General features: G+C 36.6%; 1 protein-coding gene across 1 annotated transcript; it reads right to left on the bottom strand.

Annotated features, from left to right (window-relative positions):
* Positions 1-4562: 4562 nt before the first annotated feature.
* Positions 4563-6119, bottom strand: LOC122067532 (stearoyl-[acyl-carrier-protein] 9-desaturase 6, chloroplastic-like). Its single transcript, XM_042631377.1, has 2 exons — positions 5390-6119; positions 4563-5243 (listed from the first exon to the last, which is right to left on the bottom strand). Exons 1-2 carry the CDS (start codon positions 6005-6007, stop codon positions 4677-4679), a joined length of 1185 nt encoding a protein of 394 aa, XP_042487311.1. The 5' UTR covers positions 6008-6119; the 3' UTR covers positions 4563-4676.
* Positions 6120-18770: the final 12651 nt, after the last annotated feature.

Genomic DNA, 18770 nt, shown 5'->3' with positions numbered 1-18770 from the left:
AATGTTGGGATTTATTTATTTTGAATTTTGGGTGTATATTTACTACAAACACCCACGAGACACATCTTGTCCACTAGGGGTGACCTAGGGGTTTAAAGGCTTGTTGCAAGTGCTAAGTGCAACTGTGATTCTTACAAAAGTGAGTTAGGTGTTTTGTTTTTATTCTTTTTCTTTTTGTTTTGCTCGAGGACTAGAAAAGTCCAAGTGTGGGGGAATTCTGATGAGCAAATTTATGTGTGAAATCTAGTGTAGTAAAATATGCATTTTATATATTTAGAATGGAGCTACCATGGGCTTTACTCTCTTTTTGCAGGTTTTATATTTTCAAGGCATTAAGGACTATCGGGTGTTATATCTCCAATTTTACATGTAAAGAGGTCCTATTTCTTTTCATGGTTGCGAAGAGGACGAAATTCTGATCAAGATGAAAGTGTTCAATTGCAAGTACACATTTGTTTGGTCAACTGTAAAAGTGATTATTCTTTTCGGGTAAGAAAAAGAATAACGGATCAGAACTGAACCGAGATGTAGAACCAACCCATCTGCAGTTGTCCCAAGGGTATAAGGAATATTTCAAATGCCAACAAAGATCGATGGATCACATCCTTAAGTGATTGAAGATTCATTTTTTATAACAACAACTACCTAGCATAGTTGGTGAGTTGTGGTGTGCAAAATCCCTTGCTTATTAGGAGGTCTCAAGTTCGACCCTCTTAGCTATCATTTTGTTGAGATTTTTTTTAAAAGATTTTCTCTTTCCTACTCATCACTTAAAGGAGGTTGGCCAAGATAGTTGTATGCAAGTTTGAAGAAGAGAGAGAGAAAATAAAAAGAAAAAATAGGGAAAAAAAAAAGACAAGGGCATGGATGGAATTTTCCATTAAAATAGAATATTGTCCAAATCCAAGCAAGAAAAATCGGCCAAAGGGGGTTTCTTGTGCAAGAAGAGAGAGAAAAATAGAAAAAGGGAGAAAAAATAGGAAGAAAAAGGTAAGAAAAATGGTGGGAGATCTCTCTCTACATGTTTTCTCTCTTCTCTTTCCTCCACTTCATCAACAAGATAAAAAAAAAATCTTTTTTTTTAGAAGCTAAAACAGTTAGCTTCCCTCCCCCATTCTCTATATAATAGAATTAACACAAGGGGAGGAGGCACTTCATTCTTCTTCTAGGGTTTTTTCTTAGTTGTTCTATCTCTTTCTCTAGTTTTCTCTTTCTCTAGCTCTAGTTCTAGGTTTATGCTTTAAACACTTTTGTAAGTTCTTTTTATTCAATTAAAGCAAACACTTTTGTTTTTGATTCAATCTTTTATTTTTATTGCTTAAACAATTGAAGTTGTAATTTTCAAGTTCTAGTTCTAGGCTTAGATCTAGGTGACAAGAACAAGCTATGAAGCATGTCTTTCAATTTCAATTTCTTTCTTCAGATTTGTTTTCTCTAGTACTAGAAATTTCAGATTTGGTTTATTCCAGATTTGGTTTTTAGTACTGGTAGTATCTCAAATCGATCAAATTTTCAATTCAAAGAATGAAGTTCAAGTAAGTAGGCTCCTTCAGTAGTCTTCTATTCCCCCTCTCATTCCCTTTTTTGACTACCCTCTCATTCTTAATTTAGGATTTTAATTTAAGTCGTTATATTATTGCTATCCCTTTCCCCCAAGGTTCATGGCTAGTGTATGTGTTGGCTTTGCCCCTTCTCACCATAGAACCATCATTTTATTGTTTTTATTTTAATTGTCTCCCTTTCCCTAAACCCAAGTAGAGTAGCCCTTGTAAGAGTGACTCTCTCGTCAAGTAGGGAAGCTCATATTATGATGCATCCCTCAGGCTAAGTAGAGAAACCTACTTGTGAGTCTCTCTCTAGCTTTATCCCCTTTCTTTTACTTTATTTTTATTTCAGCATTTTTTTTCCTTCATTGCTTTTTAATTGCGTGGGGTGTTTATTTTCAGCTATTTATTTATTTAATTTTAATTGCGTGGCTTGCGTATTTAAATTCTTAGATGATGAATGGTTAGGACGTTATTTTAGATACATATGTTTAGGACGGTAATTAGAATTAGATCACAATCATTAATTGGTTCACTTTCACATTATTAAAAGAAGTAAAAAAATAAAGTGGTTGCTCTCCCTGTGTTCGACCCGTAGCTACACTGATCCGTACGCTTGTGGTTACATTTTAAAATATCAAACACAGGGGCAGGGAGAGAGAAAAGATGTAGTAGCAAAGCTCTTATATCTACTGGTATGGGATTTTTGGGCTTCCTACCACTATCTCTTCTAAGATTGAGTCCTTTATGTCATATTTTCTTTGAAAGGATAAGGATAGCGCTAACTTTCTCCATCCCTTGAGTTGGGCCAAGGTTTTTCTTCCCAAGAAGGAAGGAGGTTTTGGTTCTTTGTAGAGTTAAAGATGCCAATATTTATGGTATTATTAAAATTATATGGAAAGTGGCTTAAAAAAAGAAGAGCATTTGGGTAGATTGGATTTATTCAAGATGCCTCAAAAGTGAGTCTATTTAGACTACCACATACTCTGCGGATGTCTCCTGGGCATGGAGAAAAATACTGAAATACCGCTACCTTGTCTCTGATCATATTAACTTTTCAATTTATGATGGTTCTAAGACTTATCTTTGGCTTGATAATTGGCACCTTGATGGTGTTCTAATGGTTAAATACGGTGATAGAATTATATATGATATGGGATCGGATAGGTTGGCTAAGGTGTCTTCCATTCTTCGAGATGGCATCTGGGACCCTGGTCCTGGTACTTCAAATGCTTTGATAAAGATGTGGAACAAAATACCAAGTATTAAGTTGAGATATAGGGGTAGTGGCGACATAATCTAGTGGATGGCTAATTCCTCTTGTTCCTTTACCTCAATCTCTGCTTAGAATTTGGTTCGTTCTATTGCCCCAGTTGTCCCATGATACAAATTTGTTTGGTTCTCCTCTGCTATTCCAAGGCATTCATTCTCAATCTGGAGAGCTATGAGCAATTGTCTTCCCACTCAAGACTTTATTATGCATAGAAATATTTCTATCCCTAATTGTTGCCTATGTTGGAATTCCTTTGAAAGCCTTGACCACTTTGTTTTTTAATTGTCCTTTCTCTAAGTCAATTTGAGGAAGCATTCTTCACAAGCTTTGGTCGTGTGCTAGAATTATTCTTCTATTTGAAAGAGAATGGAAATGGATTTTAAATGTTTTTAATGGTAAAACACATTGTGATCATCTTGGAAAGTTGGCATTCAGTGCAACATTATATCATATTTGGTGGGGAATGAACAAAAGAAGATGGACTACTGGTTCTCGTTCACTGGAGCAGATTAGGGATGCTATTACTTTTGATGTGAGGAATGAAATTCTTCATAATTTTGTTGTTTGCCCAGATACAAATAGAAATTGCTTCCTGGCTTCTTCGTGAGACCTTCCTCTCTTCCCCCTTAGATTAGGCATCTTCTTGCGACCTTCCTCACTTCTATCCCATTTTATTGTATCATTCTCTTTTTTTATTGTTTCTCCCCCCCCCTTTTTATTGTTTCTCCCCCCCACCCCCCCCCATTTTTTATTGTATCCCTCCCTTCTTTGCTTGTTTTTTCCCTCCCCCCTTTTCATTGTCTCCCTCCCTTCTTTTGATTGTTTCTCCCCCCTAGCCCATTTTGGGTTTGTCCCCTCTCTTAGGGGTTTAAGGCCCATCACTTTGGGGCTTGGTAGGGTTTTCATCATGGTCTAGCCAATTTGACTTTGTATATTGTATTTGTTTTTCTTTCCTGCTTTATTATATTTTTCATTCACCATTAAAAAAAAAAAAGATGTAGTTGAGGAGTGAAAGTTTAGGTTTTTTTCCTTTATCTAACAGTTATATTTAAGATGACCAAATCCTATGATTAAAATTGCATTAACACATAAGATTCCAAGATGACCTGTTGCTAGCATACCTATCCCTCCCCCATAAAAAAAATATATATATATATATATATATATATGTATATAGTTTTTTTAAAAGTCAGCAAATGTATATCATTGAATAAAAGAAAGAGGAATTACATAAAGAGCAAATCCTTGGGTAATAATTCCACCTTCGGCATTATCATAAGAAAACTACTATCCAAACAAAAGGAACATTACAAGAAACTATATCTGGGCCTCTTTTAGGTGTGTCTATGTTCACAAATATAGAATCCATTTGCAAGATCAATTCCTCACCGTTGAAGTCCATAGGTACATTCGACCAGAAAAAAAGAAAAAAAAGTCCATAGGCACACAACTTCAAGGGATAGATTGAGAAGATGTTTCACTCCTATAAATACTAAAGTACCCTACCATTCGCAATTCATTCTACATGAAAGGCTCTCCTCTCTATCCCTCTATAGTAGTATTACCTTCCTTACCCTTGCATATTGTTTTGCACTTCCTTGAAGCCATTTCTTATTTTTGAAGTTAAGTATGACCTACCTGACGGGCCTGGTCAGCAAGTGCACATGGATTATAATGAACTAATAGGGGATCAAAATCCTCTGTTATTCTCCAATCTTGCAATTCTTTGTCTTTTTCTAATAGGATTGTTTTATCTTGGAAGACCAATTCATAATTGAATAATAATAAAAAAATATATAGTTTACACCCATGACTTATTAGAGACTGTTTCTTTCTACACGTTTTTTACACGTAACGAACTAGAACGCAACCTCCCTGTCGAAAATCCAACTGAACCCCACAGTACGTGGCTTCGTCTTACGTGCTCGTTCTTCCGCTCGTTGGTGCAGCTTTCGGAACCTGGGAGCCAAACCACACACAAAATCCTGTGCTTCGTTGGCAGCGCTGTTGAGACCCTCTAGCTTCTCCAGCTTCCACCGCCCAACCAGGAAATCCAATATGTCCGCGTAATCTCCGGCCGTGTAGACGCCGACCCTTTGTGCGACAGCAGCGAAGTTATCGTATAGATTGGGATCTTGGCCGTCGTACATGAGGTAAGCAGGCATGGCAATCTTCTTTCGCATCATATCGGCGATCCCGAGCATTGCGTCGGAGGGGTCTATCTCCAGTAGCTTCTCCACCATTTTCACGTACGCATTCTCGTGCCGCTTCTCGTCTGCCGCAATACTACCACAGATGCGTGCCAACACTGTGTCCCCATGCTCCTTAGCCAGCCGGGCTGTGTTGCCGTGTGATATAAACGTGGCCCTCTCTTGGAACGACGTGTACACGTATCCCAAGTAGGGGTTGTTCTCTGTTCCCGTGTCCTGTCCAATTAAAATCAACCACGTATGTCAGTCAGACATGCCAAATTGCACATATATGTATGTATGTATATAATAGGGGATACATCTTAATGCATGCATCATGCATCATGTTACGAAGTGTATTTCCCTACTAATTTACTACTCACCATGCCACCGCCGATAAGGTACTGAATGGTGCGCTCGATCTTGGGCATATTGACACGACCGGAGAGATACAGGTAGGTCTTGAGCAGATCGCCGTGTCGGTTCTCTTCCGCGGTCCAACCACGGTTCCAGGTGGCCCAAGCATCCGGACTGGCACCAGTCTCGTCATTGACCCCGTCGAGCCGGTTCACGAAAGACTGGTACGTGGGTAGGGCCTCTTCTGTGATCATGTCACCTACCAACACCACCAAGTAATCGTCCGGCAATTCCGACGATCTCTTACGTAGCTCACGCACCTGCCCCTCGAACACATCCGTCGGTAAGGATGAGTCCGGCAAGAAATCATGCGGCTGCCAGCACTGCTCCACTGGTTTTAGTAGTGGGAGTATCTTTTCCTCTGCCCAGCCGTTAAGAGACTTGAATATCTCCACCTTCTCAGGTGGCATCGAGTGTGTCCTCGATGGGCCTGTCACCGCCGGACGTGGCTGAGGTGGTGCTGCTACGGCGGAAACTGATAGTTGCCGGAGTTTGACGATGCGGGTGGCTGGGGTTTTGGTTTTGACATTGTTACCGAGGGACGAAAGTTGCTGTGGGTGGCAAAGGCTCTGTGAGTGCAGCATATTTGCTTAATTCTCTCTCAGGAAAAGGGGTTATGAAGCTTTATAACTCTCGGAGAGGGTACAGCAAGAGCTTCTTAAAGAGATGAGAGCGGGTGTGACTCTCGTGTCTGTAGGTTGGCGGAGGAGGTTTGAGTAGAGAGATGGCTAACTGAGGAGAAAGAATCATCTATTTATAGAAGTCTCTTATGATATTCAACCAAGGTCTTGTAGTCAATCATTGGAGGAAGCCCCTTGTCACATGTGTCATAAAGAGATGAGATCTCCGTTGACTTAATCAACTGACAGATTCTCCATTACTATTATTCCAAAGCTTGGAGCAACCCAGTCCGCACACCTGACGCCTAACCTTTAAGAACAGAACCTCAAAGGTTCACATAGTCTGTGAAGCTTTGGTAATATCGAACAAGAAGACTAATTATTTGATCCATTCGTGTAGGGTTGTTGAAGTCATGATCTAAGAAGGTGAAACCAAAAGGAAAGTCCATGAAGGACTTGGCCCTTTTCATAAAAGGATAAAATAAAAATAAGGACTTGGCCCTTAACAGGTGTCCATTAAGAACAAACGTGAAGACCTCTATTGCGTTAAGGAGAGGCTGCTAAAGTAAAAAACAGAAAGAATAATAGTTAGTTATAAGGCAAAGTCCACTTCTGGTCTTCTTTGAGGGCTGGGATCAGTTCTATGGCAACTTTGACTGGATCGCTATTGCTTTCTTTTGAAGTATAAGCTCTAATTAGGTGAGACCAACGGGAATGACAAAAAAACATAGAAACGGATGGTACTGATTTTAGATAGTAAAATTTTTCGAATGATACGATCAAATAAACGATAAAAAAAAAAAAACAAAAAATGGTAAAAATCAGAAAACAAATGGTATGGATTTTAAATGTGTAGATTTCAAACAACGGGATTAAAAAAATGGTAATATACTCATATAAATTAAGGAATTATTAGATGAATATCTGCATCAAGTGTTCAAAACAGCTACAATACCTAACATTAATGTCTATACATCCCATGTCTCATTATAAATTTTAAGACATATCATTGAATCTCATCCAACACCAATTTTAAATTCATACACTAGACATGTCCAAAGTCTTATTGAGCAATGTGACTAGGTTATGGTGTTGTTCATTGTCGTCAGTATAGTCGACACACTCTCGAAGTGATATATGTTTATTTAGAGTTAGAAGTCATCACTTTAGAAATATTTTTCAACAAACACGTCAGTTTATAGTTCAATTTCGGGCTTCATGAATTGAATTTGAGTTAAAGGTAATATACGAGAAATATAATCCATTGCGTTAGCTTCAAGTTGGTGAAAGAATCAAGTCAATTAGAGTTCGGGAGAGAGATATATGATCAATTAAGTAGATATTATGTTTAAAAATCAAGTCTTAAAAAACGCCATAAAAACAGAACGTGTTTTAAACGTGTATATAATGGTAATGCTTGAAGTTTGCTATTTTTATAAGTATTTTTGGGAAACATACGGTAAAACATGTTTTAAACGGTAAAAAATGAAAACGAGTTTAAAATGGAATTTTAAACACGTTTTTACTACCAGTGCGAGACTGATCTTAACCAAAAAATATATAATAGTCAGATAATAATTGACTGATATAATAGTTTAATATATTTAGTTAAACAAAAATATCCCACTTCTACTCCTTCGTTGGAAACTACCTTGTAATTATTTGCATCAATTTTCAAAGTCCAATACTCAATCAGATCGATTTTCATGCTCTCTGATATAACTCAGACCATAAATAGTAGTACGGCATTATTACTGTTTTTGGAATGGATGGCATGACCTCCTAAACATGTGAATGGATTTCAGAATCTTTTGAACGTTTAATGGTGGAAATTGACTGCAATTACATCTCAGGATAGAATACAATTATCTCGTCTCTTATTCAGTGGTCGTTGAGGAAATTTTTTTTTTTTGGAATATAATTTTCAGTTTATGCTTGGACCGTGTAACTCATTGGTAGACTCCTTAGTTAGAAAGGTGCTATTTTCTATAAGTAAGATAGTTTGATCAAACTCTACATCGTGATTAATACAATATTATAATTCAACAATTACAAACTTGTTCATTTTAATGAATAAATAATTCTTTTTACAAAGAAAGAAAAAAAGTGTTGAATTATATACAGTAAGAGAAAGTGAGGGAAAAATGTTGGGGTTAGGTGTATTGTACTCTGTACGGTACGGTGTTCATATAGTTATAATTGAGTCTGTATTTATAATGGGGTTTGGGTTGAATCAACTACACATATGGAGGTATAATTATAATTATGTGGGCTTTTTGGTTTCCTATATATTTTCTATGTAGTGAAAACCCTAGTCACAAGTAGAAGGGGTCATTTTGTGAGATGAATGGTGGTGTAAAGAGTTTTTTTCTTTAGGAATAGTGAAAAATCTCTATTCTCTCGGGTGGATATAGGCAATCTTATCGAACCATGGTGAATTCCTCATCTTGTGTGATTGTTTACTTGGATTTCTTCCTTATGGTTGCGAATTTGTCCCCCAACTAAAAAAAAAATTAATATTTTTTAATATATATATATTTTTTAATTTCTTAGATTGGAAAACACTACCCTACTGGCAAATATATACACTAGCACATGGACTAATGGGAGGGTGCGTAGGAGCATTTTCAACATCCAGGCGGCATACATGGTCTTTCCACAGCTATTGTGTATAGGGATAGACACACAAGTGGATAATATTATTTCTTTCTAATTTTAATTTAATTTAATTATAATTTATTAATTATTTTTATATGATCACAACCCACGAGTCCCTTGCTTGTGTTAAGGGTACATGTCAGTCATTTCAGTTCAATTTACGATACAATATGTTCAAACTGAAACTAAATAAACCCTAAACCTGAAAATAAAAAATTGAACCAAATCAATTCGATTTCTATTCAACATTTTTTACACGACTCAAACAACCAAAATTTCATTTTTTACATTCAAAATACAATAGAATTTTTTTAAGAAATGAATCATGCAAGAAAATTATTTCTTCATTCGGTCAATATCTGCTAACAAGTCAGTGACGTTGCCAATAACAATAATAATAATAAAAAATAGTAGAAGAACAACGGTCTACCACCGGTTCTTTCTACTGTATCAAATGGTCAAAGGCTGCTTTATGTTTTTGGACAGAAAAGATGGTCCCAAATAAAAAAAGAAAGCAGGGATGTCAAAATTTGGCTGCACTGGTATGTTAGATCTGAACGAATCGGATGAAGTTTAAGATTGGTTTAATTAATTATTAAATCTGTCAAGTTCAAGTGTCCATGGGAAGGCTAGATCTGTTCAGTTGACCATGTCATCCCTCCGAGTGGTATTGGCTGTTCTTCTATTATTTTTTCCTATCTTGATTACTCCTAATCTTTTTTTTTTTTGTTAGAAAGAAGAAAATATGTTAAATTCTTTTTGTTTTTTGAATGAAAACATGGCTTTGGGTTCTATGGTCTCCATTTTTCTATCTGTTGCTGCCAAAAAACCCCGTGAGTTGGTCCTGCACAAGCACAGATGGCAGAGGCCCGGAGCTTTGTCCGGGGTTAGTCCTCCGACGTTCAAGTTAGGGTCGGCCGCACAGTTTTCAGTAAGGGAGTAATGGTGAGGGTATGAATGCTTACCCCCTTCCTTCCTCTCGGGCCCTCTTATATACCTCCTAGGGTTTAGGGTTTTCCCTTTCCTTCCAAGAATCCTTCTCGGGTCCACCTTCTTCCCTCTTAGAGTTCCACTCGAATACGTCCATCCTTCTGGAGGGGAATATTCCCTTCATGCAAGCGAAGTGATAGAGCGTGATAGAGTCTTTGTACTCCCTATCTAGTGGGCGACACGTGTCCCGGTGGGCGATGCGTGTCCTCACCCTACTGAGCGATCGATTTGGCCGTATCACTATCCAATTGCCTTGTATGCTATATTCTTAATTAAACTAACTAACTAACTTGTTAGACTTTACACAAAATAAGGGTTTGAACAAAAATTGAGCAATTTCCAAAACCAGAGTTATGGAGATCTATGGCAAAAAAAGAAAGCCCTATTGGTTGAAATAAGATTATTCCTAATCTATTACTTCGTAATGGAAAGTTTCTTTCATATTATTCCTAATCTATTACTTCGTAATGGAAAGTTTCTTTCACTAAAAAATAAAAGGAATCCAAAATTTCAATTATTTTCTTTTAAAAGAGGAATCATTGTTTATTGACATGAACTATTTTTTAATTACTGGATTCAATGCTTTAAAGTGAACCCACCATTACTCCCTATTGCAACCCTGTGCGCCCGTGGCGTTGTATTGTTCTTTCTACGTGATGATACTGTGGACTCAGGCACTGTTTTGACAACATTCTTTTTCTGTCGTTTCTGTGTTTTCTTGATAAAGTTGTTCTGTTTCATCCGTTTCTAGAAACATAAATCGAAATTTATGCCTATGTACAATTCTAGAAAAGAGTTGATTACTTATTTCGTCGTTTCTAGAAACGAATTTGAAAGGGAAAAAAAACTATTGTGCCCGATAAATCTCTCAACTATTTAAACATAAAAAGAGGCAACCGAACCCTCTCTCCCCTTTAGGCATTCGATGATGCTATTGGGTTTCTTAGTGGCATTATGTCTGCAAAAAACGTTTCAAGAAACAAGTTTATCAAACACTAAAAGATCTGTTTTCGTTTCTGAAAACGTGAAAAGCCGTTTCTGCTGTTTCTGTCTAAAAGCAGCAAAAACATTATCAAACGGTGTCTTAATACACTTAAATGTTCTCCATTATAATACCACAAGTAGCCAAGTATAAGGTGTTCTTGAACAAAAGTCAGGGATTTAAAAATTCAGTACACACAGAGATTTACATGGTTCAACTACATCCACAGCCGAGTGATAATCAGATGTTCTATTAATTTAATTCTATGATTTTGATAAAGAAATTACAAAATTCTCGAAACACACCTCCTTATGAGATAAGGTTTTAATCATTATATAGAAAAACCTAATCTTTAAAAGTACAAAATTACCTTTGATAAATGAATCCAAAAAGTGAAGAAGAAAAGAAATCCATCAGAGGCTTCACCCCTTGGACCCTATGCAAAGCTTTAACTCACTTACAATCTCATGACCCGTTATCTGACAAAAGAATAAGAAAAAGAAAACTAGTACTTCCTAAATTAAACAACAGCATTGCCAATGTAGCCCAGGATTTTGTGTGTGGTCTGGCTTCCAGGTTCCAAAAGTTGCACCAACGAGCGAAAGAACGAGCACGTAAGACGAATCCACGTACCGTGGGGTTCAGTTGGATTTTCGATAGGGACGTTGTGTTCTAGTTCGTTACGTGTAAAAAACCATGCTTTAATTCATAGAAAGAAACAACCTCTAATAAGTCATGGATGTAAACTACATACTTTATTATTATTCAATTATGAATTGGTCTTCCAAGATAAAACAACCAATTACAAAAACAAAGAATTGCAACATGGGAGAATAATAGAGGGTTTTGCTCCCCTATTAGTCCATTATAATCCACGTGCACTTGCTGACTAGGCCCTATCAGGTAGGTCATACTTAACTTCAGAAATAAGAAATGGCTTCAAAAAAGTGCAAAACAATATGCAATGGTAAGGAAGGTAATACTACTGTAGAGGGATTGAGAAGAGAGCATTTCGTGTAGAATAAATTGCAAATGGTAGGTTACTTTAGTATTTATCAGAGTGAAACATCTTTTCATTCTATCTACTGAAGAGGTGTGCCTATAGATTTTTTTTTTGGGAAAATTACATGATTACCCACTTTTGGGATTCCCATTACAAAATTATCCACAAAAAATTTTGGTCAACAAAAATACCCAAAATTAGGTTTGGGTTTACAAAATTACCCAAAACAGTGATTCTCCTTCATCTGCCTATTTTTTTTGTCATTTTTACCCCTGGCCAAGGTTATAGCACTGTCTGATGGAGGCCGAGGTGTAAGCCCGGCCTGATGGAAGCCGAGGTGATAGTGCGGCCTGATGGAACCCGAGGTGGAGCATGGCCTAATGGAGGCCTAGGTTCAGCACGGCTTTACGGAGGCAGAGGTGGAGCGCGGCCTGATGGAGGCCGAGGTGGAAGTACGGCCTGATGGAGGCCGAGGTGAGCCAGGGGTAAAAATGACAAAATAAATAGGCAGATGAAAGAGAATCACTGTTTTGGGTAGTTTTGTAAACCCAAACCTAATTTTGGGTATTTTTGTTGACCAAAACTTTTTGTGGGTAATTTTGTAAAGAGAAACTCAAAAGTGGGTAATCATGTAATTTTCCCCTTTTTTTTTCCTGGTCGAATGTACCTATGGACTTCAACGGTCAGGAATTGATCTTGCAAATGGATTCTATATCTGTGAACATAGACACAACCTAAAAGAGGCCTAGATATCTTTTCTTGTAATGTTCCTTTTATTTGGATAGCAATTCTCTTACGATAATGCCGAAGGTGGAATTATTACCCAAGGATTTCCTCTTTATGTAATTCCTCTTTCTTTTATATTTGTTGACTTTTAGAAAAACTATATATCATATATCATACTTTATACTATTATAAAAATATGTATTCATGCTTTAAAAGTATGTACTCATGCTTTGTGGCTAATTTTTTTTTTTTGAACTATTATACTCTCTTTTTTCGTTTAACTACTATATATCCTTCAAATCCTTTCCCTCTTTACTTTTTTTTTTCCCCAAATTTTTGATAACCCTTCTTAAGATATTCAACTCAATTATTTTTTTTCATCCTATTGAAAATCCAATCCGTCTTGGTATCTCTATCTCACGTCCTCCCCTTCCATCTTTATTTATCTTTTTCTTTTTCTTATTAAGTAACAAATCTCTTCTATTTAATATATATATATATAGGGAAAAGGTCTTGAAAGCCAGCGGGACACCCTAAAATCAGGTGTGCTAGCAAATGTAGACCGTTGGATTAGATAGACTACATTAATACCGTTAGATATTTGTTGTCTTAGGTAACTTACCTAGCCTGATGGTGTACGGTCACTCTTCTCCTCCCTCACTTGCTCCGGCGATTTCCCATCCACATAGCCTCAACCACTGCCATTGCCACTGCTGCAGCCGTAGCCGCTACCTCTACCGTTGCCGCTGCGGAGGTAGAAGAAAGCTCGGAGGGAGAGAGAGAGAGAGGAACAGCGGTCGATGGAGAGGAATAGCAAAAATCAGAAAAAAAAGGAACGGAGATGATGCTGCTGCCACCGTCGTCGCAGTCGCTGCCGCTGTCCAAGAAGAAGAAAGCTCGGGCGGAGAGAGAGAGAGGAACAGCGGTCGATGGAGAGGAATAGCAAAAATCAGAAAAAAAAAAAAAAAGGAACGGAGATGATGCTGCTGCCGCCGCCATCGCACTTCGCAGTCGCTGCCGCTGTCCAAGAAGAAGAAAGCTCGGGCGGAGAGAGAGAACAGAGTAACAACAAAAACCAAAAGAAAAAAAGAGAGTGCAGCTGTTGCCGTTACAGCTGGTCGTTGCCGCTGCCGCTACCGTCGCTGGCTGCCGTCACTGCCGCTGCCGTCTCTGGCCGCAGTCCCTATTCACGAAGAAGAAAGATCGGGGGGAGAGAGAGAGAGTTACACAGCAAAAACCAGAAAAAAAAAAAGATGCAGCTGCTGCTGCTTTCGTAGCCGCTGCCTAGGATGAGAAAGCTCTGAAAAGAGAGAGAGACAGAGGGGAACAGCAAAAAAAAAAAAGAGAACTGACAGCACCGGCCGGGCAACTTTCCGGCATGGCTATTGAGGATGATAAGGTGTGACAGGTGTGGATTGAAGTTTTGGACCTTTCCTCTCAATCTAACGGTTCTCTCAAATCCTACGGTTAAAATATCGCTAGCACACTTGATACCCAGGTGTCCTGCTAGCTTTCCTATACCTCTCCCATATATATATATATATATCTTCTTTTTTTTTCTTCCATTATGTATTAGGATACCAAATTTGTATTAAGAAAAAAAATATTAGGAAATCAAATACATTGAGGTCTCTCCATCTCATATCATCTCTTTTTATTTTTATCTTAGTCTCATTAGGTATCAAATCTATCTATGCATCTCTCTCTTCTTTTAATTTCTTGTTCATCTCTAGGTATCTTCGGTTAAAAAAAATATTATTATTTTTTTCTTATGTAACCTATGGAATAACGTACTCCAAAGTGATGCTAAAAGCGTTGGTTGATGTTTTGCTTCTTCCTTTCATGGTCTTTGAGTCTCAAGATGGACTTTTGTCTGTAGAATGATTTATATGGTGGAGGTTGTGTTGTAATTTGGGGTTCTGCCATGCTTTCTGCGTCTTATTTTTTGTTTTTGCTTGGACAATGGTGAGTAATCTACTAACTTATAATGCCCGTGTTATTAAATTAATTTTGTTATTAAGATTCTTGTTTGGATTTTAGGTTCTTTCTGTTGTATTGATTTTTATAAGTTTCTATGATATATAAGAGAATTTTCTAAAGAATTTGAATTTATTTTTTCTAGGATGAACTGAGTTTTCTCATTGCAATTTTATACTTCGGTCTTTGGCCACTCTTATTTGTTCCAGTAAAAGATTGTTTTTGAAGCCTCATCGCTATTGAATCCAAGCACTAAGTGTGTCCTATCAAGATACCAACAAGATTAGAGGAATTTGTATGGATGCTAAAAAGTTTTCATCTTCCAATCGATTTGGATTGGAAAGATAGCGGGGGGCCATATGTTGTTTCAAACAACAATTCTTTTCATTGGTCGTGTTTGATAACCAAAAGTCCATATTTGGTTTGAGTATTTAGTTTACATTGATAGATAACGTTTTTAACAACCATCCCCTAATAAATGTACTTTTTTTGTATTTTTCCTTCCTTCTACCTTTAGGATTATAATTTTTTCTAATCTATTTTGGAATTTTGATGTCCTGCAGTTCAAGTTATTCTTTTCACACTGACACTTGTGTGATGGGAGCGTATTGGGTACTCCATTATGAGTTCTTTAAGTTGACCCTAATGGGACATTGAAGGCTGGAGCGTTTAAATTATTAACCAGCATATGGTTTTGTCCCAAAGAAGATTGACTCTTGAAACAACTTAATATTGTAATGTGGTTAGAAGAAGTAGAAAGCAAGAGATCATTTCTAGCTTTGCTCTTGAATTCAAGTTCCATGCAAATGAATTTGGTTTCGTACTCGAGATTCATCATAACTCAATAATAAGTGTTTATATTATTTATTTTGGTTGATCTGATGGCGGATCTTTTAGGCCACTGCAATTTATCTACTCTATTTTAAATGATCTTGATTATTTGGATTACATTTTGGTCTATCCTGGGTTTGGAAATCATGTAAGATCATTGATTGGTTTAAGACATTGAGTCTTGATGTTTAATGTTGCATTGGGATCTCTCATTACACTTTAAGTTGTCTCTTTTGTCTATATGTGTAAGATGCCATAATTAAATCAGAATATTTTTTTTCAATAATTTCTTACACAACATTAGTGCCAAAAAAGAAACCATATTATATGCATTATTGGATATCTTACATAGTCCCACCCTAAAATATTTTATCATTTATCTTAATTTCTTAGCTGAGAGTATTATGCCTAAAAATGTTCTCTAATTTCTAGGCTTATCTATTTTAAAATAAGCAGATTTATAGAATAAACATGTTTATGCTGCAGTGTTTTTGTCAATCTTTTTTATTTTTCTATACTGTTGGTATCCTTTATATTTTTTAATATTTTTAAATATTCTTTAAAAATCATTCAAATCTCTTTCCTTATCTCTCTCTTTCTCACTTTCCATTTTTTTTTTTTTACAATAAGCCTTTCCCTCCTCTCTCACGTTCCTCTCTTTTCCTCTTTTCAAATCGTATTAGTTACCTTACCAATCAAAATTCCTCACCGTTCTTGCTCTCACCTTCCTCTTTTTTTCTCTATTTAAAATATATTTTATGATTTTCTTTCTCTAATCTCCACCGTCTCCTACTTTCTCCCTTCCTATCCTTTCTTTCTTTGTCTTTCTTTATATTTTTTCAAAATCCTTTAAATCCCCCCCCTCTCTCTCTCTCTCTCTCTCTCTCTCTCTCTCTCTCTCTCTCTCTTGCAATAATAAACCTTTCCCTCCTCTCTCACATTCCTCCCCTTCTCTCTTTTTAAAATATCTTTTATGATATGCTTTGCCTATTATTTCCTTATCCTTCCATCTTCGTAAGCTCTCTCTCTTCTTTCGAACTCTATGTTAAGAAAATCCAGTTCTTCTATTAAAGAAATTTTAAATTCTCTAAATAAATTACTTTCTTATTCTACATCCAAATTCCTTCCTTATCTCTCCTCCTTTTTTTACTCCATCTCTATCTTTCACTTTTATTTTGCTTTTGAAATCTGACGCTCCTTTCTTTTTCTTTTTCTGAAATATATTTTATGAATTATGATATGCATCTTCCTAAGCCTAATCCTTCTACAAATTAGGTATTTTAATTAGGGTTTTAGAGAATCACAAGTTCTACTTTGTATTGGCAGCCATGGCGGTCATCACAACTCAACCAGAGGTGAAGCTTTTCAACAGATGGTCTTTCGAAGAAGTGTAGGTACGTGATATTTCTATGGTGGATTACATTGGTTTTTCATGCTTTTTGAAGATGATAGTGTTAAGTCAGCAAAGATGGTGAAACAATGGAATGTGAAAGTTATCTCGGTGCCCAAAGAATCTTATTTCTTTCCTCCCTTTTTGTCCCTACACTTCAGTCATCAAATGTTTTTTTTCTTTGGGAATTTTATACATTTGATTTTCTTTTCTAAGGATGAGCCTTGTGTAATTAATACATGTATAATTTCAATGCACATATTAGCAAGAATAAGAGACACCTGGATAGGGCTGCAGCTCCTAAGGTATGGGACAGGCTAGAAGAATTCATGCAGTCACGATATTGAAGTGCCAAGTTTAATTTGTAGAAATTTGTAAGTTTATGATCCTATTTATGATTAGATGTGGCTTCTTTAGAATCCACTTAACCAGATCAAATTTTCATCTTTAGTTAGAGGTCGGCCGTTTCCTTGATGATGAGAAGAGATGCACCCCCCACCCCCCCTGTTAGTGCTTAGAGGGATATTAACAATTATAGAGGCATTGACATTGGAAAGATGTACATAATGAAGTTCTTATTCTCAATTACCACTCTTTTTTTCTTTTGGTCACATCAATTACTACTCACTTCTTTTGGATTATGTGAAACAACACAATTTTCAATAAAAATGAACGTAACACACACCAGCTGCTCTTCCAAATCTCTAGATGAGAACTTAATTTAAAATCATCTCATTAATCAAAAATGAATCCAACCCTCCCAAAACTCAACTCCCACCACAAACTTTTTCATTCTACCTCCACCTACCTACTCATAAATCTTAAGCACTGCAAGTTGTGGGTCCTACTCTTACAAAAGTGAGTTCATTTAGTATTTTTAATACCTTTATGACTCTTTATTTCTTCGGGATGGTTCTCACACTATTCTATTGTCTACTTAGCAAATTGATCATCCCAGTGCAAATCTGTTTTGTAGAAATCTGTTTATGATTTGATGATTAAATATAAGATTCTGATTTTGTTTATATGATTGTAAGTCTCTGCTAGAAAAATTATATGTTTGCATGAGTATGTATCTACTTGTGGTGTTTGCATGTTCAGAGGGATAACATTGCATTAGACATGCTATTGTCAGCCCGTTTACTTATGGAGCAAGGGTAATCACTTTGCTGGTTTCATACTATGGGCTGTTCAAATTCATAGATCAGCTCATCGATGAAATGAGATATTTACAAAATTTGTGATGTGGGCCAATACAGACTAGCGGTTTGGAAGGGCCAATTCCTCCTAGAATTTCTGTTTTGCAAATTTAACTGACATAATGAGTGAAAGCCTTCTCTTTCCATGTTCTTTCTGGTTTGTATGATGTGGCATTCTTTTTGTGTTCTTCATTGAAGCAACTTTGGGTAGTTAAAATTGGTGAAATTAGTTTCTTGCACAGGGGGATTAGTGATATAAATGGAACAAAAATGAAGTTTCCTCCATTGAATAACATGCCAAGCATGAGGACTCTCTGAGTTGAATGTTTATATATATCTCAAGCTAAACGGAAGTGTGTGCCTTTCTATTATTTTTTAATTTAGATTGTATTTTCAGAATTTGATCTTTGATTAAAACGAGTTCTATTGATCATAAAATTTACTTCACATTTTAACTTTGTTTGCACATATTATAAAGTTTTATCCTATAATCTCTCTCTCTCTCTCTCACACACACACACACACACACACACACACGCACACACATATTTTTTTGGGTAAGGCACACCAACAAACACACTTGTGCCACGTGCATTTTGCACGCGTAGATTTTTACTAATATATATATATATATATATATATATGGGAGAGGGATAGGTATGCTAGCAACAGGTCACCTTGGAATCTTATGTGTTAGTGCAATTTTAACCATAGGATTTGGTCATCTTAAATATAACCTTTAGATTAAGGGGGAAAACCTAAACTTTCACTCTACAGCTGCTACATCTTTTTTTTTTTTTTTTGGTTTTTGGTGAATGAAAAATATATTAAAGCAGGAAAGAAAAACAAATACAACATACAAGGTCAAATTGGCTAGACCAGGATGAAAACCCTACCATGCCCTGAAGAGACGGGCCTCAAACCCCTAAGAGAGGGAACAAACGCCCAATGGGGGAAGGAGGGGGGGGGGG

This window comes from Macadamia integrifolia, unplaced genomic scaffold (assembly GCF_013358625.1).
Source record: "Macadamia integrifolia cultivar HAES 741 unplaced genomic scaffold, SCU_Mint_v3 scaffold2961, whole genome shotgun sequence".
NCBI classification, from domain to species: Eukaryota; Viridiplantae; Streptophyta; class Magnoliopsida; order Proteales; family Proteaceae; genus Macadamia; species Macadamia integrifolia.
The sequence above is the reverse complement of the archived record's forward strand: the minus strand, read 5'-3'. Positions and strand labels throughout refer to the sequence as shown.